This window comes from Urocitellus parryii, chromosome 5 (genome assembly GCF_045843805.1).
Source record: "Urocitellus parryii isolate mUroPar1 chromosome 5, mUroPar1.hap1, whole genome shotgun sequence".
Classification (NCBI taxonomy): domain Eukaryota; kingdom Metazoa; phylum Chordata; class Mammalia; order Rodentia; family Sciuridae; genus Urocitellus; species Urocitellus parryii.
This window is the reverse complement of record NC_135535.1, coordinates 61,407,061-61,433,696: the sequence shown is the minus strand read 5'-3', so window position 1 is coordinate 61,433,696 and position 26,636 is coordinate 61,407,061. Positions and strand designations below refer to the sequence as shown.

Below are 26,636 nucleotides of genomic sequence, written 5' to 3'. Positions count from 1 at the left end.
TAGAACAAAGGCAAACTAGAAATGGAAAACAAGTCATCTTAAAACAAAACAAAATTACATCTCAAGTCATCCTTATTGGTGAAATATTGAACACTTTCTCCTTAATATTAAAGTTAGGTGATGGCTTTCTCACTCTACTTAATTTCTTGTTGGAGATATTATCTAGGGCAGTAATACATAAAAATAAAAGCTGAAAAAACTGAAAATGAAGACAAAATTGTCTTAAATATTAGTCTGATTGTTTATGCAGAAATTACAAGATTTCTAAACACTATGATACAATAATCAATATAAAGGAAATTAGATTATAGTTTCCTTTTAATGGTAGTTATATGTAATCCCTGGTTTTTGTAAACCTTAGTTTCTGCACAACAATGGAAACAAGAGATTGGAGAGTCAATTAACAGGTTGGGAGAAAACATTTGCAAGTGATTTTTTTTGTGTGTGTGTGTGTGGTGCTGGGGATTGAACCCATGGCCTTGTGCATGTGAGGCAAGCACTCTATCAGTATCAAACTGAGCTATATCCACAGCCCAAAGTGATTCTTTTTATAATATGACCAAAATATATAAAGAACTCAACCCACAAGCAAGAAAACAACCCAATTTAAAAATGAGCAAAGGACCTTCTTTTCTCAAAAGAAGATTAGAATGGCTAACAGATATATGAAAAAGAAATGTTCATCATCAATACTAATTAGGGAAATGTAAATTTAAACCATCATGAAATATTATCTCATATCTATCAGAATTCTGTTATTAAAAGATGAAAGATAACAAGTCTTGGTATGTGGCGTGTGGAGCTTCAATTAAGAAGGAAAAATCAAATAGCAGAAGTTCTGGGAAACATATTCAAGAAAAAAAAATAAATGAAGCTAGAATGGCTATCTTAACACCAATTAAGTGGATTTCAGAGCCAAAAACGTTATTAGGAAAAGGAGAGTCATTTAATAATTACAAAGAGGTCAGTTCATTGCGAGGATTTCCTAAAAGTTTAAAGCACCTAATAACAAAATTTTAAGGCATGTTAAATAAAAACTGAAAGACTCAAACGAAGAAAAAATAAATAGATCCACAATTATAGGCAGATATCACAGTCCTCACCCTTCTCTCATTAATAGATAGAATAATTAGGAAATTATAAAGATAGGGAAGATCTGAACACTGTCAGTCAAACTTGACTGACTGACATTTGTAGGGAATTCCCTCTAGGTACAACTAGTTCAAGAAGAAATATATGAACTGAACAGTCACATATGAGATTACATTACTAGTTAAAACTCCTATTGTAACACTCCTGTTGTTAAAACTCCCAACTCCTATTGTGAGTACATGGCCCACAAATTAGGGGGCAGGAGACAGGAAGCAAGCTTTCCTTTATTCTGCAGCAAAGTCAAGATCAGACATGGGAGGGCTCATTTTCTGGGTATGAGATGACCCTTGGCTTCCAGAAGGAGTCTGGGTTTTATAGTTTACAATGAGGGTGTATTAATCATTGGAGACAGGAGACAAGCAGTTTGGACAGTCAGGGACCTAGTTGTGCAGGTTAAAATTTTAACTCAGAAAGGCAGTTGTAAAAAGTTTGAAACTCCTTGTCACTGGGAAAAGCTCACAACTCAATGTTCAGTGCTTATCCTTCCTTCTTCTAGGACCCACTGTACCTAGAACTTCACTATTTGTTTTTCCCTCAGTAATTCATCTACAATTGCAAAGGGTAAAAGTCCAGGGCCTAGTGTTTCAGTATTCACCTCCTCCCTTCAGGAACCATTGTGTTTGAAGAAGTTGAAGGAATGTTCCGTTTTGGTTGAGATGTTGGGGATGAACCTGGGAAGGGATGAAAGTTTGCTTTTTCCCTCAGGAACCATTGTTACTGGGAAAGGATGTAGTGGGAGAGGCTTAATGCTTGGCTAATTTCTCCTCCCTCCTCCTGAGTCACACTGTCTCTCTGTTTTTCCTGGGGAGCTGTCTTGTAGAAATATTATTTTCCATAACCCTTTACTTATCCTACATGACTTCACTGGTGAATGCTACTATCTATTTAAAGAAGAAAAAATATCAAGTTAAAATTTGCAAACTCATTCTATGATAACTGTTATTCTTACAGTAAAAGGATGAGAAAACATTAGTAGAAAAGAAAACTAGAATGAAACATTCCTCATAAGCAGAAGTGCAAAATATATTAAGCACATAAAATTTAACAATATATAAAGGGAGGAATGTATTATCAAATAGGTTCTCCTAAAATTGTAAATTTTATTAAATATTGGAAATTTAATAATGTGATTCATCATATTAACAGAACAACAAAGAAAACTTCATGCTCATCTTAGTAGATCCAAAAACCACTGAAAGAAATCATCTGTTTTCTTAAATCTCTCAGCAGAATACAAAGAAAAATTCTTCAAACTTTGATAAACAACCCAGTACAAAAACACAAAACTAAAACAAAAATCAGAAAACCTATTGCCATCACCATACTTAATGGTGAAGTATGTAAGATTTTCTCCTTAAAATTTAAAACAAGGCAATGATATCTAACAGCTTCTCAGTTTAGCACTCTTAAGATATTCTGCAAAAAGTAAAAAAAGAAAAATGTTTCTTTTAAATATCCAGTTTTGAAAAAAAGAAGTTGCTGAGAGCCATAGCCAAGTAAGAATGACGCATGGCATTTTTGGTTGAAAAGTGACCCTGCTCAGGGATTAGGGTGGATCCTGCTGGAATAGGGCAGCTCCAGGTTTAGGGTGGATCCTGCTGGGAATAGGGCATATCCTGCTGCCTCAGGCACCAGCTCCTTGAGTTCCCGTTGAGTTCTCGGGGTTCTGAGAGAATTGGCGGGGTTCTGAGAGAATTGGCGCGGAGCAGGAGAGGCAGGGTGTTCACGGGAAGTGTGTGTACAGTGCTGGTGAGAGTTCCGGAATAAAGAGTTGCTGTTGGAATCTACAAGGCTTCTGTGGTGGCTCAGTTATTTTGTGCCCAGCCAGACTGGGGCATTTGGCGGCATTTGGCCTGTGCGGGGAACGTCTGAAGCTTAGAGGTAAGTGAAATAATAACAAATTAGAAAAGTTGTATGCTAAAAAGTCAACATAAAATAATCAATTATGTTACTATATAAATTGTGCTGCTTTTAAAGCACATTAATGAAGTAAAATTATAAAATTAACAGCTGCAATAATGAAAAAAGGTGAAATACTTATGAATATATTTCACAAAATAGTTTCAACAACCATACACAAAAAATAAATAAAAGAAACAAATGCTGAAGGAAATTAAAGACGGAGGAGATTTCTGCCTATAATAAATGTTGGTGAGGATGTGGAGACCATGGAACTCTCATACAGAACTGTAGTGAATATTTAATGATATCACCACCTCAGAAAATAGTTTGGTAGTGTCTAAAAATACACTTATTCTACTCTATGGCCCAGACATTCCACTATTAGGTATTTGCCTAAGAGAAATGAATGTGTCTGTGTACCAAGAGACGTGTAAAAAGTATTAATATTACTTGCAATAGCTCCAAACTGGAAATGACTTTTTCCCCCTAAAAAAACTATTTGTTATGTTTGCATGTGTACCACATGATTTGATTAGAACTATTAGTCATAATAAGTTTTCAAGCAGAAATTACAAATTTCTTTTAATGTGTACTCTTATAGTGAAATAGTGAAGTCTATTTCTTTAACTGAGAACTAGGAGATCGTTTCAGATTAATATATTTGAAATTCTTGATAGAAATCAGATATTTATTTGGAGTTTATTCAAACTGTGCAAGTGTTTTTGGGTTTCCCTGAGAAATGAAACAGTTCTGTTAAAGACTTTTGATCCATTAAAAAAGGCTAATGCCAACATGACCTGCTGGAATAGTTGAAACCCAGAGACAATATATACAGTACAATTCAGGAAACATTAGATTCACTTAATATATATTCATAGCACTCCAAATATACATTTTAAAGTCCTAGAATGTAGCATTAAACAAAAGTAGAGCTTACAATTTAGTGAATATGGTAGACAATAAACACATAAAAGGATAAATAATTAAGGAAAGATGTGAACAAAAATATGTACTTTGTATAAAAATTAAGCAAGTTCAAGTATTAGTGAAGTAGCAGTGGCTGCCTTGAAAAGTATGGCTAGGAAAGCTGCTCCTGAGGCTTGCACAATCCTGACCTAAAGGACATGAGACACTTTAGTCATGTGCTGTCTGTGTAAAAGACATCCCAGAAAGAACAATGTGAAGACAAGAACCTCAGACAAGTTAAACTGAGCAAGAGTTTATAGAGCAGAAAAAAAAGTTGTGAACTGGGAAGCACTCAGTGCTGCAAGAGCATTTCAGAATGCAGCATCCTGCAGTGTGTGCAAGCTATATTTATAGTCAAGGAAATGGAAGTGAAATGCACCCTGATTGGCTGAAGTCCAGTGTTTGCCCTATTTAGACATGTGTTGGCAGCCTTCAGTCCATGATTGGATGAGACTCTGACAAGTTTTAAGTGCATACTGTAAAGTTAGGTTGAAGTGTGTTTATACATTAAGGTACAGTTCACTATGTATGGAGGCAACTTTAGGCCAAACTTTATTCAGTTTAACAGCAATTAACTTTGAATTGGCAATGAGCTTGGGTGACTAAGGAATAGGAAGATTAAGAAGTTTCATAGAGTATAATAACAAAAATAGCCAGACTGGTAAATTTTAAGTAGAAATAGTAAGCAAGGGTCAGGAGAAGATACAGTCTGGTTGTAAGTCACAATTTAGGATTGCCTTCTTCTTATTTCTAACTTGACTTATGCTTGCTGAGTCAGAAAGATATTTCTTGGACATTCTGAAGCAAATTATGACTTTTGCCTTTTTTTATTCCTATTTCCTGAGCATTATAAAGAAAATAAAAAAGAAACTTTTTTAGCAGTTTATTATTTGGAGAACACCCTACAGAATATCCATATACTTCTCACTGTACTTCCCTCATGATATAATAACATAATAATATGATCGTCAAAACAAGAAACTATGTTGTAAAATGCTATTGATTAAAGTTCTTATTTCAATTTCACTATTTGTACCACTAATGTCCATTTTTCTCTTCCACGATTCATATTACATTAAGTTGTTTTTTCCCCTCCTTACTCTTCTCCAATATGTTCTTCAGTATTGTATTTTATGAGTTTGACATTTTTGAAGACTACTGATCATATATTTTGTAGAAAGTTTGTTGGCTTGATTTGGTCTCAAGTTTTTACAAGACTGGAATGATGTTATGCATTTGCCATAATTACTATAGAAATATTCTGTTTGCATCACACCAGTAGGTTCATGATGACAATATATCTATTATTGATTATTTGAAAATTGTGAGCACTTGGTTAGGGTGATGTCTGACAGTTTTCCACATTACAAACTATTTATAGTTGCCAATATTTGGGGGAGAAAGTTTGAGGGAATGTAAATCTTGTTCTTCAAATTTATGTTAACAAATTTTAGATTTTATATGCAATAATTTTAATGCAATGTTTGCCTCAGAGTTGTTTTCTTTTTTCTTCTTTCCTTCTAATTCCCTAATTGATATTTCACTATAAGAAACTGTCCTTTTGCCATTGTTTCTTTAATTACTCAAGAAGAATCAATGCAGGCATATTTATTTTATTGTATGAATTATAATTTGATACTATAATTATGAATCTTGATGCTCAAATGGGTCTCACTTTGGATAGTATTAGTTCTTTAAAGTTGGTTGCTGTGTTTTATTGCTGTTTATGTGGCTTTGAGAAACTCTGTCATTCTAAATCACTAAAAGAAGTTGCAGTACCACTTTGTATTTTGCTTCTACAGCATTGGAAACCACCAGTTCTCCATGAAACTATACAAGAGCTTACAACTGGAAGTAAAGTTTTATATATTTGAAACACTGATGGAAATAATAAATTCCTAATAATATAACTACTAGGTTTTTAAGAAAGCAACTTGTTGAGTTGGCTTGTGTTTTTATGATTTTTTTAAAATTTTTCTTATAAAAAATATTTGACAATTCCTTACATTACCACCACCATACAGTAACTGTTAGGGAAATTTGTTTCTGAAGTGCTCACATATACTTTTTAATATGGAAATTAAAACTTTCAAAGCTAACTTCATATTTATCTCACTTTCATGTAAATAGCTTGCTTAGATTTTTACTTGATGGCCCAGGGACCATTTCCCAATGGGTGCTAAACCTGTATATGCACCAGTTCAACCACAAAAGGACCTCATTTGGAACCAAACAGAACTAGTTCATCTGACTGAGGTAGGAGAGGGTCCACAGTGGCCTCATTTAACTAGTAATTCATATTTTTTAACTGTTTTATCAACTTTAAAAATCTTAATCAACATAACTGCACATACATTCTTTTAAAAAAATTTTTAATTGATTTGTAGAAATATAAATAAAATCCAGTGCAAAATTTTTATTGTATATATGTATTTTGTTGTTGTTCTTATTGATTTTATTTTTTTAAATACACGACAGTGGAATGCATTACAATTCTTATTACACATATAGAGCACAATTTTTCATATTTTTGTATACAAAGTATGTTTACAGGCAATTCGTGTCTTTATACATGTACTTTTTGCATTACAATTCTTATTATACATATATACCACAATTTTTCATATCTCTGCTTGTATATAAAGTAAGTTGACACCCAGTTCCTGTCTTCATACATGTACTTTGGATAATGATGTCTACCACATTCCACCATCCTTGCTAATCCCCACCTCCTCTCTTTCCCTCCCTATCTAGAATTCATCTATTTCTACAATGTTCCCCTCCCTACCCCACTATGAGCCAGCCTCCTTATATCAGAGAAAACATTCAGCATTTGTTTTGGGGGGGTGGCTAACTTCACTTAGTATTATATTCTCCAACCCCATCCATTTACCTTGAAATGCCATGATTTTATTATCTTTTATTGCTGAGTAAAATTCCATTGTATGCATGTATTTTAGACAGGAAATGTTGCACCATACTCACACAATTAGAGAGAAAGAAGTAAAATCAAATTACATTTTTCCTGCCTTTCATTAATTTCATTCTTATTTGACAATTATGTTTTATTAAGTCTTTCTCCTAAATTTAACCTAGAGCAATGTTTCACAAACTGAAAGGTAATTCTTAGGTATTTAAGGTCCATTATAGAAGGAGACAAAAACTAAACATGAGAGTTATGATTTCACCTTGAGATAAATTATTCACAATAAATTTTGTCCTGAAAAGTTTGGGAAATGTCTTCCATGTCCATTTAACCATGAAGAAAGTTTATCTTTTTTAAAAAGTCAGTGTCCTAGCAGTAGAGCTTTGGAAGTCAATTATTTTTTGTCAAATAAACTCAATTAGATAATTTTTATTATTTGATTACATATATAATATATCACTATACATACAACCATATATTATTGCATATATATAACTTATCTTTATTGTGAAGGACTATTATTCCTTAATATGCTAAAATAATGCTTAATATAAATTTTACTTATGTAAATTTTTTGTTGATTTTTAATTGAATATATTAAGATCACTTATCAATATAAAATGTTGTTTTGCTCTCATTTTTGATCCTTCATTCATTCATTCAGTAAACTGAAGAATCATTTATAAGGTTGTTCTATCAAAAATTATTTAAACAAGAAAAATTTCACAATAATAATATTATTTAGTGAATTAAATTTCTTGATTTCTTTCTAAGTCAGAGTTTTAAATTGCAACTAATATTTAGGGTCTCAAACAAAACAAAAAAATGGATTTCAAATTACATGTGACACTAGATATTTTATGTAGAAGCAAAAAATATTATTACCAATTGATTAAGTCTCCAAGATTTACTTGACTGAGTTTTGAGAATACTATAATTAATAAACTATTTGTCATAGTGTGAGTTGATTTAATAATTCTCAAAATATAAAACTTTTCTTAAAATTCATTATCTCTACATAATTTTTAATTTTCCTCTTATGCTATACTCACTATAAAGTATATGAGATAACATATTAAAACATAAATATCCTGATTTCAGTTAACAGTTAAATTTATATTGTTGGTATAGTAATTTGTATTATTTATTAATGTAACAATTTACATTTTTATTATATAACTTTCCATTTTTGTTTGTGTATTATAATTCTACATAATAGCAGGATTTGTTAACTGCATAGCATATGTTAGCTTTTAAAAATATTAATATATTTGGTTCTTACCACTAACTTGTGACTTTCTAATAAAAATGATTATTCTCTATAAAAATGAAAATTGCTCATGTTGTGGGCTGGGGTTGTAGCTTAGTGGCAGAGTGCTTGCTTAGCATGCACAAGGCACTGGGTTTGATCCTTAGCACCACATACAAATAAATAAAATAAAGGTAATGTGTTCATATACAACTGAAAAATATTTTTTAAAAACTGGTCATGTTGTAATATTAGCGATATTGAAAATTTCAAGATATATTCCTACTAGGCTGTAAGTTTTCCTAATTTGACAAAAACTGCCTTTTTATTCACATTAAATAGTAAAATAGGTAAATGTGTTAATTTGTTGTTATTTCAGGTATAATTCATTTTCAAAATTAAGTGTAAAAAATCAGATTTTAAAAATCTTTTAAATGTTTGTGGAGTTTTTTCCTTCATAAAGATAAAATGTGTGGCTATTGTTCACCTATTACATATTATACTATGAGATGACAATAATATATGTAGTGAACCAATTGTTAAATGCAAAGAAACTTTGTAATTTTTTCACAAGAAGAAACATTCTCTTATTAATATCTTTTCATGGCGAGTAATGGAAAATATTAAAAAGAAAATTCTGAAGAATTGCAGATATGAACTTAGGTGGGGTTTTTTGAATAAAAGCTGTATACCATTCAACAAAATAGGGTTATGTACTTAAAGAGAAGTCAAACTATATTTTGCAATAAAAATTTGACTGAATCTGTACAACTTTCTGGTCCTTAAAAAAGATAGAATGCAATAGAAGCCTATTTTTGTGGGTGATTTATTTATTTTAAGGTCAAACTTGTGAGTATGTACATTTAAAATAACTAGAAAATAATTTGACTTTATGACCCAGTGTAAGGTGGTGGTACATGTTGATAAAGAAAATGAAGAAACAATTATTATTATTGGATTTGTTATAGAAAATTATATGGAGAACTGAACTTGAATTGACTTTTTAAGGAAAAAATTTAAATTTTTAAAAATTTATTTAAATTTTCTCTTTTATTGAGAAAATTTACTTAAATTTTCACTTTTATTTAAAAAATTTACTTAAATTTTCTCTTTTATTGAGGATTAATTAATTCATATATTACATTAAATATCATAAGTACTAAATATTATATTAAGAATTAGCATAAAACTCTATGGATCCTTTGAACTTCAGTAGGCCTGCAATTATTGTTATTCAAAACAACAAAGTGTAAATAAGCAAAACATGCAAAACAATAAAAAATTTTAATAAAAATTCAACCAAGTTAAATTTTATTTGTATTATTTCATAGCTTGGTTTATGCTTACTTGGATAATTAATCAATTTAGTCTAATTGAAAAAGATTCTCAAAACTTTCTTTAAATTTGTTTTAGACATGTCTGTGCTCATGTGGTAAGAGCCAATAACTTAGGAAAATCAGAATACAAAAAAAAAGAGAAGGAAAATATAAACAAGAAATAACATGGCAAAAAATGAACATTGATACAATGTATAAGAAATAATTGAGACTGTCTCTAAGAAGCAGGACTTTTGTTGTTCAATAGTAAAATAGGTAAATATGTTAATTTATTGTTATTTCAGGTATCATTCATTTTCAAAATTAAGTGTAAAAAATCAGATTTTAAAAATCTTTTAAATGTTTTGTGGCTTGATTTTATATTTCAATAAAAAATTGGAACTTTTAGTTTTATTTCAGTCTCTGACATTTTTGGTATTCTCCACCTTGACTTGCCTGAAGTTAACAATGGAAAACCAAACTTCAGTGATAGAATTCATTCTTCTTGGATTGACTAATGATGTCAAGCTTCAGGTGGCACTTTTCCTCTTTCTACTACTAACTTACATCTTTAGTGTTGTGGGAAACTTGACCATCATCATTCTGACCCTGCTGGATTCTCGCCTACAGTGTCCTATGTATTTCTTCCTCCGAAATTTTGCACTTTTGGAAATATCTTTCACTTCTGTCTTTGTTCCAAAAATGCTAGTCAATATTGGAACAGGAGATAAGACTATCTCCTTTGCTGGTTGCTTCACTCAGTACTTTTTTGCAATCCTCCTGGGAGCTACTGAATTTTACCTTTTAGCAGCCATGTCCTATGATCGCTATGTTGCCATTTGCAGACCCCTGCATTACACAGCCTTAATGAGCAGGAGACTTTGCATTGGACTCGTGTTCTGTTCCTGGTGCTCTGGTTTTGTAGTTGTCATTGTGCCACATATGATGACTCTCCAGCTGCCATTCTGTGCATCTAACATCATCAATCATTATTGCTGTGACTACACTGTGTTGTTGCACTTATCCTGTTCAGACACATATTTCATAGAAGTGATTCAGCTTGTCCTTGCTGCGGTCACCCTCATCTTCACCTTGGTGCTGGTGATTCTTTCCTACACATACATTATCAGGACCATTTTGCGATTCCCTTCTGTTCACCAGAGAAAAAAAGCCTTTTCTACCTGTTCCTCTCACATGATTGTGGTCTTGCTTTCCTATGGAAGCTGCATTTTTATGTATATAAATCCTGTTAAAGATGCAGCAACTTTTAATAAGAGAGTGGCTGTTCTAAATACGTCCATTGCCCCTCTATTGAACCCATTCATCTATACTCTAAGGAACAAGCAAGTGAAAATAGCCTTCCAAGATATGGTAAGTAAGATAATTTTTTCAAAAAAGTGAAACTGTCTTAGGCTTATTATTACTAAGCATGTAGAAGACCACAGTTGTACACAGTTGTAGCTTAAATATATTTACTACATTATGTAATTCATATTTCCATTTGTACACTGAAACCATACAATTATTTATTTAATGAAACCAAAATTTTAATTTAATGTTCTTAAATAAATCTAGATATGTGTGTATGTGTGTGTTACCTCTTAGCATTTCATTGCTATTTTTCTTTATTTAGACCTCACTTTTAATGCACAAGCTTGGAATAAGGTCAGAATTGAGAATATGACTTTTAGTAATTTGTTTTTTAAAACATGGATGCATTGACATTGGGTCTTTGATCTCTGTGTCTGTAACTTAATAAACTTCACAAGCTAAGGACATTTACTTTAACTTATAAATAATAGCATAATATTTTGGTGAATTCACACCAAGGTTATTTTCAAATTCAAATTTAAATTTAGTCTTTTTGCAAAATCACGTAATGCATAGTCAATGTTTGATATAAGAAAGTTATGAAAAAACAGAATAATTATGCGTTTGTTTTAATATTGATGGGAAAATAGTACATGGTGATTCATACACAGATGGTATGATTGCTTTAAAATTAGTCTATAGATATTTTTACTCCAATATGTCAAACATTCACTGAGCTAATCTGTGAAAGAGATGAAGGAATGTTTCAAGCTTGAGGTCTTAGAAGCAATTCTCCTTAGAAAATTTCATATAACTTGTTCTTATACCTGCTCATTCATTTATTGGTATTGTGCAATAAACCCCTATTAATATTATTTGTGGTATTAATGATTTTACAGGTCTATGTTATATTCATTCTAATTCTTTCTTTCATCAAATAAAGACATGAGTATTCATTATAGTTCTGATCTGGAACGTCCCCAGAAGGCTCATGTGTTAAAAAGGTTGGGTTCCCATAACAACAATGTTCGGAGGTGAGGCTTTTGGGAAGTGATTAGATCATGAGAGCTCTGACCTCATCAATGGATGAATCCATTGAGTGATTCTTAGGTAAATGAATTATTGGGAAGTGGTGGAAAATGTAGGAGGTAGGACCTAGTTGAAGGCATTGGTTCTTGGGGGTGTGCCTTTGGACCTATATCGTGTTGACCCCCTTGCTTTCTCCCCTTCTCTCTTTCTCTATCCCTCCCTGTCCCTCTCCTTTTTCCCCTCCCTCTCTCTGCCTTCCTGTTGTCCTGAGGTGAGCAGCTTTGCTTTACCATGTCATATCTACCATGATGTTCTGTCTCACCTCAGTCCTATAGCGATGGAAGCTGACTGTGAGCTGAAACCTCTGAAACCATATGTCAAAATAAATCTTTCCTCCTTTTAGTTGTTTTTCCCAAGTATTTTGTCACAGTGATGTAAAGCTAACACAGTGTTTGTAATCTGATTTCCTGAAGCAGGGACCTCATAGCAAGTACAAGCTGTCATTTTATGAATATTTTTTGTCTAGATTGATATTTTTGAATTCATGGACCAATTCATTGTGGTATGATTGCTTTAAATTTAGTCTATAGATATTTTTACTCCAATATGTCAAACATTCACATAAAAATCAATTCTAAAGATGTTGAAATACTTTTATTAAAGTTTAAGGCTAGTGACAAATTGGTACTCTTGAATTGACTTTTCCAAAGAGTAATAATGGAGAATTAATACATCAAAGAGATACTAAAAGAATGTTGTTGGAAACCATGAAATAGAAAGTTGATTTAAAATGTAGAATCTGATAGTTCCTGCAAGCCTGGCCATAATTACATTTAAAAAGTCATCCAAAATATCTTAGGTAAACTGATATTAGTGAGGTAGTTAATTTGTTACTTTGTGATTAAGACAGACAGCTGTTTGAGGCATGAGTGCACTCATTTGTTGTTTTAAATACCATCCTCAGTACATGAATCATAGTTATCCCAAACATATTTTCACCCCAGGATGATTGCTCAATTTCAAAAGATAGATTAAAAAATTATATATGTAGCTAGCCATTTTAATAACAGAGAGGACTTCCTTTAAAACACACAAATGCATGCAAATACACATTTTAAAAGTCAATCCAGAGTAGCCTACTCAGTGCACACTATACCTGTATTTTGAAATATCATACTGAACTCCACTAATATGAACAACTAATACATGTTAATAAAAATAAAATAAACAGAAAATAGCCTATTATCTGGAGGAAAACTAGTATAGCAGCTAATAAAAATTGCAGAAAATATGAATTAGCATAGCATTCTGTTCACCTGAAATTCTTATCAGCCAGAAATTCTTTGAATCTGCAAAACAGATATTAATAATATTCAAAGTCATATGCATGTAGCATTTCAGCTTCCAAATGATTTAGGAAATAATAATAAAGTGTTGATTACACATTTAATATTAAATATTTTGTTTTTGAGACATTGAAACTCAGAAATATGTATGAGATGTGTAATCTTGTTATTCACAAGCTCAAATATATAGTATATTCCATTGTGAGAATGCTTTGAGTATTTATTTATTTACAGGACTTCTCTAAAATGTTTTTAACTTTGACAATATCCTTAAAACTCTGCTTTGTGAAGTGGTTTCTGTTAGAGTGCTAAAGTGGTATTACAGCAGGAAAGGCCAAGGGTAAGTCAGTGGGATTACCTTTATCAACAATAATAGTGAATCATATATGTACCACTCTGAGGGGAATCACAGAGATTAGTATCACCATTAATGACTTAAGAGATACAGGTCTGATTCCTATCATTTCTCTGTTCAATTTTCCTATTTGGCCTATGCAGAAGAATGATAAATACTGGAGGGTGACATTAAATTATCATAAATTCTGTCAGGTGTTGGCTTCCATGGCAGCTGCTACTCAAGATGTGGTTTTGTTGCTGGGAAAAATCAATATATCCCATGGAAACTTCTTAAGAATGTTTTTCTTTATATCTTTTATTATACATCATCAGAAACAACAATGCAGCACAGCAGCATTGTTCCACCCTGCCATATCAACTCCAGTACTATATTAAGATCTAATATTTAGGGAATTCTAATCTTTAGGAAATTGATTGCTTTTCACCTCTTCACAACACAACACCATTCCATTTTATTGATGATAATTTTCTGAATGGACCTAGCAAATAGGAATCTAGGTACCATTGAAATACATTTGTTACTAAACTGTAGATAATAGCTTTTATGATTAAAGGATCCATTACTTCAGTGAAATTTCTAGAGATCCATTGGTTAGGAGAAAGTTGAGATGGCCCTTCCAAAGTGCTAAATGAATACATATAGTCTCTCCTGTTACTAAGAAAGTGTTACGCCACCTACTGGGCATCTTTGGATTTTGGAGTAATAATCACATACTTCTTTGACAGATAAAGATGGTACTTTTGGGTGGGATCCAGAACCAGAGAAGGCTTTGCAAAGGGTCTTGGCTTCTATGTAAGATTGTTTGGCACCTAGTATATCCAATGCTGCTTGGAGTAGCAGACATATGAATGTAGACAGACACATTTTCCATGTAGAATTTGGAGGTTCATATCGGTGACACCTAGACTTCTAAGAAAAACCAGGACATCCTCTGTAGATGTCTATTGTGCTTTCAATTGGTTGTTTTCAGATTGATGTTGGGACTTAGTAAAGAATGAATGCTTGACCAACTTCCCATGTGATGTTAGCTGTTCAACTTGAGGTAGATGTTGTCTGTCCATCTAGTCATACAGCTGGTTAAGCATAAGCAAAATTCTATCATCAAAGAGAAATGAGATTCTTCCTGAAGTCATCCATTAAAAGATGAATGTTGTATATCAGGACAGAGTATCAGCAAGGTCAGAGGGTGCATTAAGCTGGGAGAGGAGGTAGCTCAGACCCACATGTTATCTACTACTATTGCAATATCCCTTTCTTTTTCAATTCATAGCTATATGATTTAATATTTTCTTACCTATATCAAATAAAATATAACACAAATGTATCATATGACTTTTTATTTCATGAGCATAGTATGATATTTAAAAAAATGTTCAAGATAAAAATTACTATTATTATTATTTTAAATCTCAATTTCCCACTTTCAAATATATTCAAAAAGAAAACTAAAAATGTGTACCAAGATATAATAAAATCTGGGGAAAACTGAAATCCCAAAGATGTTACATCATATAACTATTTTGAAATCATTAAGATTTTACATAAAATCAAATATGATAATAAGAATTAAACCTACTACATTCATATGGAAATAACACTTTCAATGAACTGATACATTAAATTGATAAAACATTTAAAATATATACATTTCAATGAAAGAAAGAGAGAAAAGGGTCATATGTGAGAATACTTATAATAGAAGAAAGAATGTTTATTATTTTGAAAGGAAAACCATTGGGGGAAAATAGCTTATGTAAATTTCATGACACTTCAGGAAGAAGTGAAAGGCCAAATATGGTAATATACTAAATAATGCAACAGAAAAGAAAATTAGGATCCAATCCAGCTACTTCCTTTGCAAATTTCACTGATAATGAATTTCCTTTATAAACCTCACTGTGATTCTACTTGTTAGATAAAGACAGAACTCTTTGTAGCAAGTCTTTACATGCTTGCTTCACCTGCTGATTTCTTAGAGTATAAATGAAAGGATTCAAAAGTGGGGCAACAGAGGTATTGAGCACTGATACTCCTTTCATTAAGGTTATATGCTGCTTGGCTGAGGGTTTAATGTACATGAAGATGCAGCTGCCATATGAGATGGAGATGACAATCATATGAGAAGAGCATGTGGAAAAGGCCTTTTTTCTCTGGTTGGCAGAAGGGAGTTTCAAAATGGTTAGGGTAATAGATGTGTATGACAGAGCCACTAAAAAGAAAGTAACCAAGAGAGTCACTAAAGCTAGGATGAAGCTCATCATTTCCAATAAATGTGTATCTGTGCAGGAGATTTGCAGTAGAGGAGCAGTGTCACAGTAGAAATGATCAATGGTGTTGGCATCACAGAAATCCAGGTTTAGACCTATTATGAGTCCTGGGAAAATGATGAGGAAACCAGCGATCCAAGAGCTGAGGACCAGTTGGATACAAGTTTTGGTGCTCATGATGGTTGTATAATGCAGAGGCTTACAGATGGCAACATACCGATCATAGGACATGGCAGCCAGCAGATAAAATTCAGATGCACCCAAAAGGAAGGCGAAAAATAACTGAGCTACACAACAGTTATAGGAAATGGTTTTGTCACCAGTTGCCATGCTAACAAGCAATTTTGGGATACAGACTGTTGTATAAGAAATTTCTAAGAAGGAAAAATTTCGAAGAAAGAAATACATAGGGGTTTTGAGATGAGAATCCAGCAGAGTGAGGGTAATGATAATCAGGTTGCCTGAGATGCTTAGTAGGTAGGTGAGAAGCAGGAAGATAAACAGGACAATCTTCAATTTGGGGTCCTCTGTCAGTCCTGCTAGGATAAATATTGTCACTGTTGTATGGTTTCGCATTGCTGCTTCTTGATCTTCTGTTCTGGCAATTTGTTGAAGAAAAAAATATATAAAGGTGTGCATGGTAGTGTGTGAAGGTAACAATGTCCAAATACTGAAACTGCTATTGATTTCATACACTAATGAGGCAATTGTTTTGAAATGATTTATGTAAGAAAAATTCCAGCAAAATCTATTTAGTTTTACACAGACTAAGAACATATTTTCTACAAATAAAAGCATTATCTTATAAAGATCTTTAAATTATGAGTTATTTTTTTTGCTGTGAGATTTTTTATGCATGTAAAAATAGATTTCATTTTTTTCAGTATGTGGGACTAGAATGTTGTGTTGTTTATCCTTAGTCTGAACGATGATATTTAATTGTAATTACCTCAAGGAATTGACTGTGAGTGCAAGACAGAAACAATAACATGAAAGAAAAAATCCAAATGAATAACATTACAAATTAAACAGGGACTATGTCAATAGGCAGTACTGAAACCCAGGGAATCATTAGGGAAGATTTTGAAATCTTCTACTCCAACAAACTGAAAAAAAAAATGGAAGAAATGGATAATTTTCTAAACACAAGAAATTTATCTGTCAAACTGAACCAGAAAGACAGAAATATTAAACAGAAAAACAAGCAATGAGATTGAAGCAGAAAACAAAACAAAAGGAAAAACTCCAAACAGAAAAGCCAAGTGCCAGATGAATTCACACCTGTATTTTACCAAACCTTTAGGAAGAATGAACACAAATGCTCCCCAAATTATCCCATGAGATACATAGGGAGGAAATGCCTCTAAACACCTTCTGTGAAACCAGTTTCACCCTGATAACAAAAGTGAGTAATCCAGGAAAAATATTACAGACCAATGCCATTGTTGAAAATAGATACAAAAATCTTGAAATAGATACTTGGAAATAGAATTCAACAACACACTAAAAAGATCGTATATCATGATCAAGTTGGTTTCATGCAATAATGAGTCAACAGTTGTAAATTAATAAATATAATGCACCACATAAATAGAATCAAGGTAAAAATACACAGGATCATCTCAGTATATTCAGAAAGAAATTTTCAACAACATTCAATACCCATTAATAATAAAAACCTTGAATAAATATCGAGATAGAAACATAAAATCTATGTGTGAAAGCACAAAATCAACAGCATACTTAATGGGGAAAAATTGAAAGCATTTCTTCTAACATCATGAACAAGACAAGATGTTCATTCTTATCCCTCTTATTCTTATCCCTCGATATAGTTTTAACTAGGTCAGTTACCCAAGAGAAATAAATAAAATGGATACGAATAGCAAAGGAAGAATTAAATTGTTTTTATTTGCATATGATATGACCTTTAACTTGGAATACAATAAAGGCTCTACCAAAAGACTTTTAGATCAGATAAACAAATTCAGTAAAATAGCGGATACAAAAATCAATACATTTCTTATACATCAATAATGAATCTGCTGAGAAAAAGGGGAAGCAATTATATCCACAATACCATAAAAATGCCTAAGAATAAAACTAACCAAGGAGATTAAAAAAATCTACAATAAAAATTATAGAAAACTGAAGAAAGAAATTGAAGAAGTCACTAGAATATTGGAAGAACTCCTCTGTTCATGGGTGGTAAGTGGTCATATTACCAAAAACAATCTAGAGATTCAGTGCAATCCCCATCAAAATATCAATGACATTTTTCACAGAACTGGAGAAAACAATCACAAAAGTAATATGGAAGACCATATAACTCAAAGTAGTCAAAGCAATTCTTAACAAAGAGCAATGCTAATGACATCACAGTAACCTATTTCATATTATACTGCAGAGACAAGGTAAGAAAAACAGTATGGTACTAGATAAAAACAAACATTCAGATAATGTAACAGAACAGATGATGCACACACAAATCCATATAATTACAAACATCTAATTCTTGATAAAGATGCCAAAACAAATGTTAGACTAAAGACAGCCTCTTTAACAAAGGATGTTGGAAAACTGAATAACCATACATAAAATAATGAGATTATATCTTATTTCTCACCCTATACAGAGTCAATTTAAAATGAATCAATGATGTAGGTATAAAATCAGAAACTTTGTAACTTCTGGGAAAAAACCATAGTGTCAACACTCCAACATTTAGGTAGAATTATGGCTCCTGAATAGGATTTCTATATCTCAGGAAATAATACTAAGTATCTATAAATGGGAAAGTATCAAGCTAAAAAGTTCTGCACAGCAATGGAAACAACAGAGTGAAGAGATAGCTTTGAAAATGGAACACAAATTGTTACCAGCTACTGTTGTGACAGAGAATTAATATTCAGAATATAAAGAAGCCAAAAAACTCAACCTGCAAAAGTAAATAACCCAAGCAATAAATGGGCAGAAGAAATGAAGAGACAAAAAAAATGAAGAAAATACTGACTGACAAGTAGAAAAAAAATTAGAAAAGTCTGAGGGAAAGAATGCTGGTTATTGTGTCCATTTTCTTTCTTTCTCTTGCCTAACTGATATGGCTAAAATTTCAAAATAAGTACAAATGACCAACAACTATATAAAAATAATGTTCAACATCTTTGGCCATCAGGAAAATGCAAGTTTAAAAAATGCATTGAGAGTCCATCTTACACCAGTCAGAATGGCAATAATTAAAAATACAAATAATAAATGCTGGTGAGGATGCAACAACAAAGGAAGAAGAAATCTGTTGGTGGGAATGAAATTATTATGTTTAATATAGAAATCAGTATAGAAATTCCTCCAAAGCTAAAAATTTTTAAAGCATCCAGTTATGCAACTTGTCAGTATTCATTCAAAATAATAAAAGTCAACATTAGGGATGCATGCACACCCATTCTATTGCAGTACAATTCACAGTAACTAAGTTATGAAATCATTCTAGTTGTCCACAACAGATATATGAATAAAGAATATGTGGCATATACATATACAATGAAATTTTACTCAGTCATAAAGAAGAATGAAATCATGCCATTTGCAGAAACATGGTGAATCTGGACAGCATCATATTAAGTGAAATAAGCCATACTCAGAAAGACAAGTTGACATATATTTTCTCTCATATGTGGAAGTCAGAGAGGGAAAAAAAAAGGATGTCACGAAAGTAAAAGGGAGACCAATGGAATAGAGAGGGTAAAGATAGATAATGGGGAGTAATAGTGATCAAATTGTATTCTATGCACATATTAATATACCATAAAGAAACTATAATTGTGTGAAACTACTATGCCTCGATAGTCCATTTTCAATATTATAATAATTATAAATAATAATGTTTTAAATCCTTAAACAAAATTCTAAATGTGGATGTTAATTGTATTTCCTGTACAGAAAAAAAAACACAAGAAAATCTTTAAAATTCAAAAATGATAATCATAGATAATTTTCTCAGTAAACTCCTTTAAGTTATTTTAAAAAGATGATGTATAAATGTTCATATTAATTGAAAACAGCATGTAACTTTAACTTAGGATAAGTACTATAAGAAATTCAATGTAATTGTGACCATAGGTCTTCACTTATTTTTTCTTTTGCCATGTCTACTCAACTAATCAGCATTCTTTCCCTCAGACTTCTCTAATTTTTTTCCACCTGTAAGTCAGTGTTTTCTTCAAGTTTTTGTCTCTTCATTTCTTCTGCCATCTCCTCCTCACTTTTACCATCTTCTATTCCAATGCTAAATTTTTGCTATTCCATAGTAAATGTGACATAAACAGAATTAATGGACTTAGTAATTTTTGTGAGATACAATCAGAAAATGAAATGAGAATAATAAAGTGCCAGAAAAATTGATCATGGAATCAGAGAGAGGGAGAAACATGAAATAGGAAAGAAGAGAAGACAACAGAAGCAAAAAAATAATTAAGGAAAGGAAAGACAGAAAGGGAATAGGATAAAGGAGAAACTTACCATTAAGTTTGGACAGTGACTTCCAGCTAGCTCTTTGGTTCTTAATTGATACACAGATTGAGTTACAGCAGAACTGAAATGTGCTTTTACCTAGGAGAAAGCAGAAGAGAGTTTTACTCACTAGGCAAGAGTTTAGACAGTTGCAGGTGATGATATTAATGACCCTAAAATAATAGCAGCCATTAAAAGCCAATCCAACTCAAATGGAGTTGATTATATACTTGAGAATTTATAAATCTCATTAAGCTAAATCCCATTAAGCGAAACCCCTTAGGTATAAATAGTTTCATCTCTTGAGGGAAGAGCTCTTTTGATGACTTCATCATCAGTTAATATTTTTTAATATCTTCATTTTCAAAAACTAGTATATGTTAAACAATTTTTATAGACCCATGGAGGATGTATGGTATGCCTTGAGGAATCAAAGAAGCTTAAGAAAGCATCCCTAATGGATCTGGAGACTATCATCCTAAGTGACATAAGCCAGTCCCAAAAAACCAAAGGTAGAATATTTTCTCTAATAAGTGGAAGCTAACCCCAAATGGGGAAGGGGTGTGAAGTGAGGGGAAAAATAGAATTGCAATAGATTAGACAATAGGGAATTGAGAGAAGGAAGGGTTAATAAGTAAAGGAAAGACATTGGAATGAATCTGACATAGTTTTTCCATGTCTATATATGAAAACAACAGAGTAAATCCCACCACCATGTACATCCATAAGAATGGGACTCTAACTAGAATAAGATGCTTCTATAATTATATCAAATGGATTATGCTGTCATATAATTAAAAAGAACCAATAAAAAACTATAAAAGAGAAAGCATTGCTAATTATTACAATTTACCAATATATTTAGGTAACAAGTTGCCTGCATGAGTATAATATGAAATGTGTAATAAGCTTAAGGATAAATTATATTTGTTTATGCTCACTATGAGTTATAGAAAACTAGGAAAGAGGGCTTTATTTTTTTTATTGTTTTTGTTTAGCTTTATTTTGTTAGAGATTTAATCCAGGGCCTTGTGCATGCTAGACAAGCACTGTCCCACTGATCTGCATCCTCAACCCAGGAGAGAAATTTTTATGATGCTTGTGAAAATTGGGGTAAAATTATAAAAAAAGAATAGTATAAATGGGGTTAGAGCCTTCTTTACACACTAGAGATGGGTGAAGATGTAGGATAATGGATTTTTAGATAAGATAAGCTGGATAAACAAAGAGTCTGGAGATTCTACCAATTAATGCCAAAGTATAACAACATCTTCCTAATATTAAAACATATTCTTTTGGGTCTCCAGGAAATAATCAGAAACTAAAAATTATTAAAATAATTATAGTTACTTGGGTTGAAAATAGATTTCTACCATTTCCACTATCCAGAAAACTATCAAATCATGCCTCTCTTCCTCTTCCATGACTCCCTACACTGTAATAGTATATAATATTTATTTGTCTGTGCCTTTGAACATAAAATAAATGCTTCCCTTCTTTTAAAATCATGAGTGGACTTTTATTCAATAATGCTGATATTTAGCAAATCAATAAAACTCAGCATCAGTATTTAACTATCAACCTGCAGAAAAGATAATTAAAGGAATACAAGAGAAAGTACAAATACAAATGCCTATAATATCCATTGATATCCTAATATTCACTCCCTAGTTATATGATCTTAGGCAAGATAATTACCATTTTATTTCTTTTCAGCAAAATTATGAATATTCTCATCTTACAAGAAAATTTTGAGTATAATTGTCTCTTATCCTGTTGCTAGGCTCAAAACAAGTTCTGAGACAGCATGAAAGAACTTTTAACTTTTCTCTCATATCTCTTTTCTCTTGTATCCCATCATATTCCCATATTATTTTTTCTTAACATACTATATTCCTTTGATTTCATAACCACATTAAGAAATAAACACAACATAGGATCCAGGTGGGGATCAGGCAGAAAAATCTCATATCTTTTTTAATTTTCTCAATATTTTGCTATAAAAATATATCAAAGAAATAAAGCTTTAAAGGTCCAAGATCTTTTGGAGGTGTGTTGGACAGCCTTCCATTGCTGGGACAAAATACCTGTGAAAAACCAAAGGAGAAAAAGTTTATTTTGGCTCCCAGTTTCAGTTGTTCCAGCCCATAATTGGTTGGCCCCATGGCTTTGGGCCTATAGCAAGTCAGAGCATCATGGCAGGGAGTAGGTGATAGAGCAAAGCTGCTTCCTTCATGGCAGTTGGGAGGCAAAGGGAGAAAAAGGAAGGGGCTAGGTTTCCAATGTAACCCTTAAGGGAATGCTTCCTAATGACTTAGTTCCTCCATTCAGGCCCTACCTCCTAAGTTTCCACTACATCCCTCTAGTGCCATTAGCTGGTGACCAAGTGTTTAACACTTGAGATTTTGGGGGACATTTAAGATCACAATTTTAACAGGTAAGTTTGGTAAAATATCACTGATTATGCATGATGTTTCTTTTGTTGCCATGTTTCTGAGCTGCTGGGCCATGAGTTTGACACTTCATTGGTGCAGACTTTTCATGCCAGCCAGAGAACACTGCTCCACCAAACACATGCCTCATGCCTGAGGCATCATGAGAAGTACAAAAAGCACAATTTTTCCTCATAAATGTTTTATTGGAAGTGATAGATACCATAAGGAACTTCCATCTTTTTGTTGCCTGAAGGAATAGTGGAAGAGGAAGACAGCAGCTCTCACATAATAACTTCAAAATGCACTTCCCTACTTTCATGTTTATTTTTATTCTCTTTATTCTATGAATTTGCCATATTGACCTTGGAGTGGAAAAAAAATGATTTATGATTAAAGCAAAGGGGATAATTAAGAATGAGGAACAGTTTTTAAATAATTTTTCTCAATCTTTGCCAATAAACACTTTTTTAAAAAATTGATTGAAGCACAATATACAGAGTAAAAAAGTATTCAAGATACGAATATACAGTATGAGACTTTTAGCAAAGTAAATGTATAACCACCACCTACATTAAAAAAAAAAACATTACAACATTAACAGCACTCCAGGAGCATCCTTAATCCATTAATAATCCCTAGTGCTCTTTGTGCCCAAAATAACTGCTTTCCTGGTATCTAATCCTGTATGTCAGTAATTCACATTTTAAATTTACATAAATGAAGCAACATTGTGTTAATATGTTTGTTAGATTCTTTTGATGTCATTGCATGAAGTAGTAGGTAATTTATCCTCACAGTGGTAAAACAACAGTTCTTAAGGATCTCTTTGCCGTCTTAGAAATTGGTGAGGACTCTAAATGGCTTTTGTTTATTAGATTATATCCTTTGATATTTACCATAATAGAAATTAAGGCAGAATTGATAAAATGCAAATATTAATTCACTTTAAAATAATGATAATAAACCCATTATTTGTAAAGCATAATAGACATTTTAAATAAATACCTGTATTTTACAAAATAAAAAATTGTGATAAGAGTGGCATTATTTTATGTTTTTATAAATCTCTTAAATTCAATTCTGCTTCCTTATTCAATCTTCTGTAAAGTTCCTGCTATTCTACTTTGGTTGAAATATATAGTATGTCTCCCATAGATACATGTGTGCATATGTAACAAAAATCCCACCATTATTTATATCTGTAAGGCACCAATTAAAACATGAATAAATGGGGGAAAATAGTTGCTAAACAAACAACAGCAACAAAAACCAAAAAAAGCAACTTATATAACTGTCAGTAATAAAAGAAATAGTTTCAAGAACAAAATGACATTGAGCATTAATTTTTTTAAAGGAATTCCCCTTGAGACTAATAATTAAGCCATAATCCCTAAGGTCTCTAGTAAGAATAAAAATACTGCCTATTTCATTATCATGCTATGACTTGGAATCACAGAGGATCCAGAAATTCAACAAGGAGAGGAGAGATTACCTGTGGTTCTAGGTATGTCCTCCTACTCAAAATTTCCTGTAAAATAACATTAAGGTTTTGAGAAACAGATTCTGTGGTTTTGGTTTTCTTTTGACCATAGATACCTAGTCATTGGCTTCTTCAGTTCAAATCAAGAAAGTGAAACTAGGTACGTGAAAGTATAAATAAGTGACTGAAAATATACTCCCTTTCAAGCTTTTAAGTTTAGCTTTGAGGAAGTTTGTAGAATTCAGATGAGAATATAACACTTTGATATTTTCTTTCACATGTAGGTTTTATTGGACTCTTTTACCATTACGTCTCCATGTTTAATTACAATACAGTTTTATATATAATTAATATATTGATAAGATAAACACAAAAAAATCAGAATATATAACTTAAAGGTGTTTTTTTCCTCTAAATTTCTGTGAAAATAGCAATAACTTCCCAATTCATATTTGGAGGGAATATGCATCCCTTTTAATAGGGCAGTAATTGAGATAGATTTATCAAAGGGAATCCAGGTGTGTATGTTCTCAGGCCACTGATTCCAGAGAGCTCTTTGCTGAGGTTTGGTAGATGACTGTTACATGATTGGAGTCCTAAGTACTATCTGCCTTCTTTGTTTTCACAGATGTCTGGCTCTGAGCCCACAATGAGTGGAAACCAGTCTCTCTGCACTAAATTCACATTTGTGGCTTTTTCCTCTCTAGCAGAGTTACAACCTGTCCTCTTTGTTGTGTTCCTAATTGTCTACTTATTTACCCTGTGTGGAAACCTCCTCATCATCTGCCTGATCTGGGTCACCCCTTTCCTGCACACCCCCATGTATTTCTTCCTGGTGAATCTCTCCATTTTGGAGATGTGCTATATCACCAGTGTGGTGCCTCAGATGCTGGTGCACCTGCTGGTGGAGACCAAGACCATAAGTGTGGGAGGCTGTGCAGCCCAGATGTATGCATTTGCCATTTTCGGACTGACAGAATGCTGTCTGCTAGCAGCCATGGCTTATGACCGCTTTGTGGCTATTTGTCACCCACTACATTACACTCTCCTGATGAGCCCTGTTGTCTGTTTGAAATTGGCTGCAGTGTCTTGGATCACTGGGGTGGTGGTGGAGTCAGCTCAGATGACCTGGATCTTCACTCTGCCCTTCTGTGGAACAGGAGAGATTCAGCATTTTTTTTGTGATGTCATGCCTGTCCTGAAGTTGGCTTGTGTTGATGCCTCCCACAATGAGATTGTGTTGTTTGCTATTTCTGTGCTCTTTATTATGGGTCCCTGTCTCCTCATTCTGTGCTCCTATCTGTGCATTCTTGGAACCATCTTGAGAATCCCTTCAGCAACTGGCAGACGCAAAGCTTTCTCCACGTGTTCCTCTCACATCCTGGTTGTTTCTCTGTTTTATGGCACTGCCTTGTTCACTTATCTCCAACCCAAGAGTGCGCACACTCCAGACACAGACAAGACAACTGCCCTCATGTACACAGTGGTCACACCTGCTCTGAATCCTGTTATCTACACTTTGAGAAACAAGGAAGTGAAGGAAGCCTTTCAAAGGGTGGCACACAGGAACCCTCTTAGGCAAGTGGACTAATCCAGTTTTCATGGCTGAATCTTTTACTACTGTCCAGGGAAGTTACCCAACACTTTGTTACTCCTCTGCCACCATTTATTGGCATCCTGGCATTGTTAATCTGATATCCATACAATGCTTGAATTTGGTTTATACTTTTCAATGCAGTGCAATCATTCAATTGTTTAATCATGCCTCTATCCAACTATATTTACTGGGTATCTCCTATGTAGTAACTATCATCTTTTTCTTCTCTGTTGGGTATAGGATGAAGGTCAGTACATTTCACAGTATTTTACAAGGAAAATGAAATGTCATATTCAAGAAAAAAATTTAAAAAATAAATACAAATTAATGCATTTTTAGTATTGAATGTAGGTGCTATGGTTTAGATAATGAGCCAAAAGGCTCATGTGTGAGACAAAGGGAGAAAGTTTAGAGGTGAAATGATTGGGTTCTGAGAGCCTTGATGTAATCAGTCTATTAACCCTCTAATAGGGACTCAGTAACTATGCAGGTAGGATGTGTCTGGAGGAGGTACATCAACATTTTATACCTGGTGAGTAGAGTTTCTTTCTGCTTCCTGGTGGCCATGTTCTGAGAAACTTTCATTGACCACACTCTCACACCCTGATGTTCTGCCACACCTTGGGCACAGAGCAATGAACTGAAACCTCTGAAACTGTGAGTCCCCAAAAAACTTTCCTTCACCAAAAATTAGTGTTGTGACTGAGTAATGAAATATTATGATATTTTAAAGTATTTTTTCATTAGAAAAGTCACCACTGTAAATATTTTGGTGTTTTAAAGGAGCTACTTA

The 26,636-nt window shown here is 32.8% G+C and overlaps 3 protein-coding genes across 3 annotated transcripts; 2 read left to right on the top strand and 1 right to left on the bottom strand.

The window, feature by feature from the left end:
• The first annotated feature begins 9,979 nt into the window (after positions 1 to 9,979).
• On the top strand, positions 9,980 to 10,912 carry LOC113181164 (olfactory receptor 2AP1-like). Its single transcript, XM_026386566.2, has one exon. It carries the CDS (start codon positions 9,980 to 9,982, stop codon positions 10,910 to 10,912), a length of 933 nt encoding a protein of 310 aa, XP_026242351.2.
• Positions 10,913 to 15,459: 4,547 nt separating this feature from the next.
• Positions 15,460 to 16,407, bottom strand: LOC113181114 (olfactory receptor 6C74-like). Its single transcript, XM_026386495.2, has one exon. The coding sequence runs from the start codon at positions 16,396 to 16,398 to the stop codon at positions 15,460 to 15,462; it is 939 nt and encodes a 312-aa protein (XP_026242280.2). The 5' UTR covers positions 16,399 to 16,407.
• Positions 16,408 to 24,874: 8,467 nt separating this feature from the next.
• Positions 24,875 to 25,837, top strand: LOC113180987 (olfactory receptor 10C1-like). Its single transcript, XM_026386232.2, has one exon. It carries the CDS (start codon positions 24,875 to 24,877, stop codon positions 25,835 to 25,837), a length of 963 nt encoding a protein of 320 aa, XP_026242017.2.
• Positions 25,838 to 26,636: the final 799 nt, after the last annotated feature.

Excerpts from the sequence above, each read along its gene's own strand:
- LOC113181164 (XM_026386566.2), top strand. The coding sequence starts at position 9,980 with ATGGAAAACCAAACTTCAGTGATAGAATTCATTCTTCTTGGATTGACT.
- LOC113181114 (XM_026386495.2), bottom strand. The coding sequence starts at position 16,398 with ATGCGAAACCATACAACAGTGACAATATTTATCCTAGCAGGACTGACA.
- LOC113180987 (XM_026386232.2), top strand. The coding sequence starts at position 24,875 with ATGTCTGGCTCTGAGCCCACAATGAGTGGAAACCAGTCTCTCTGCACT.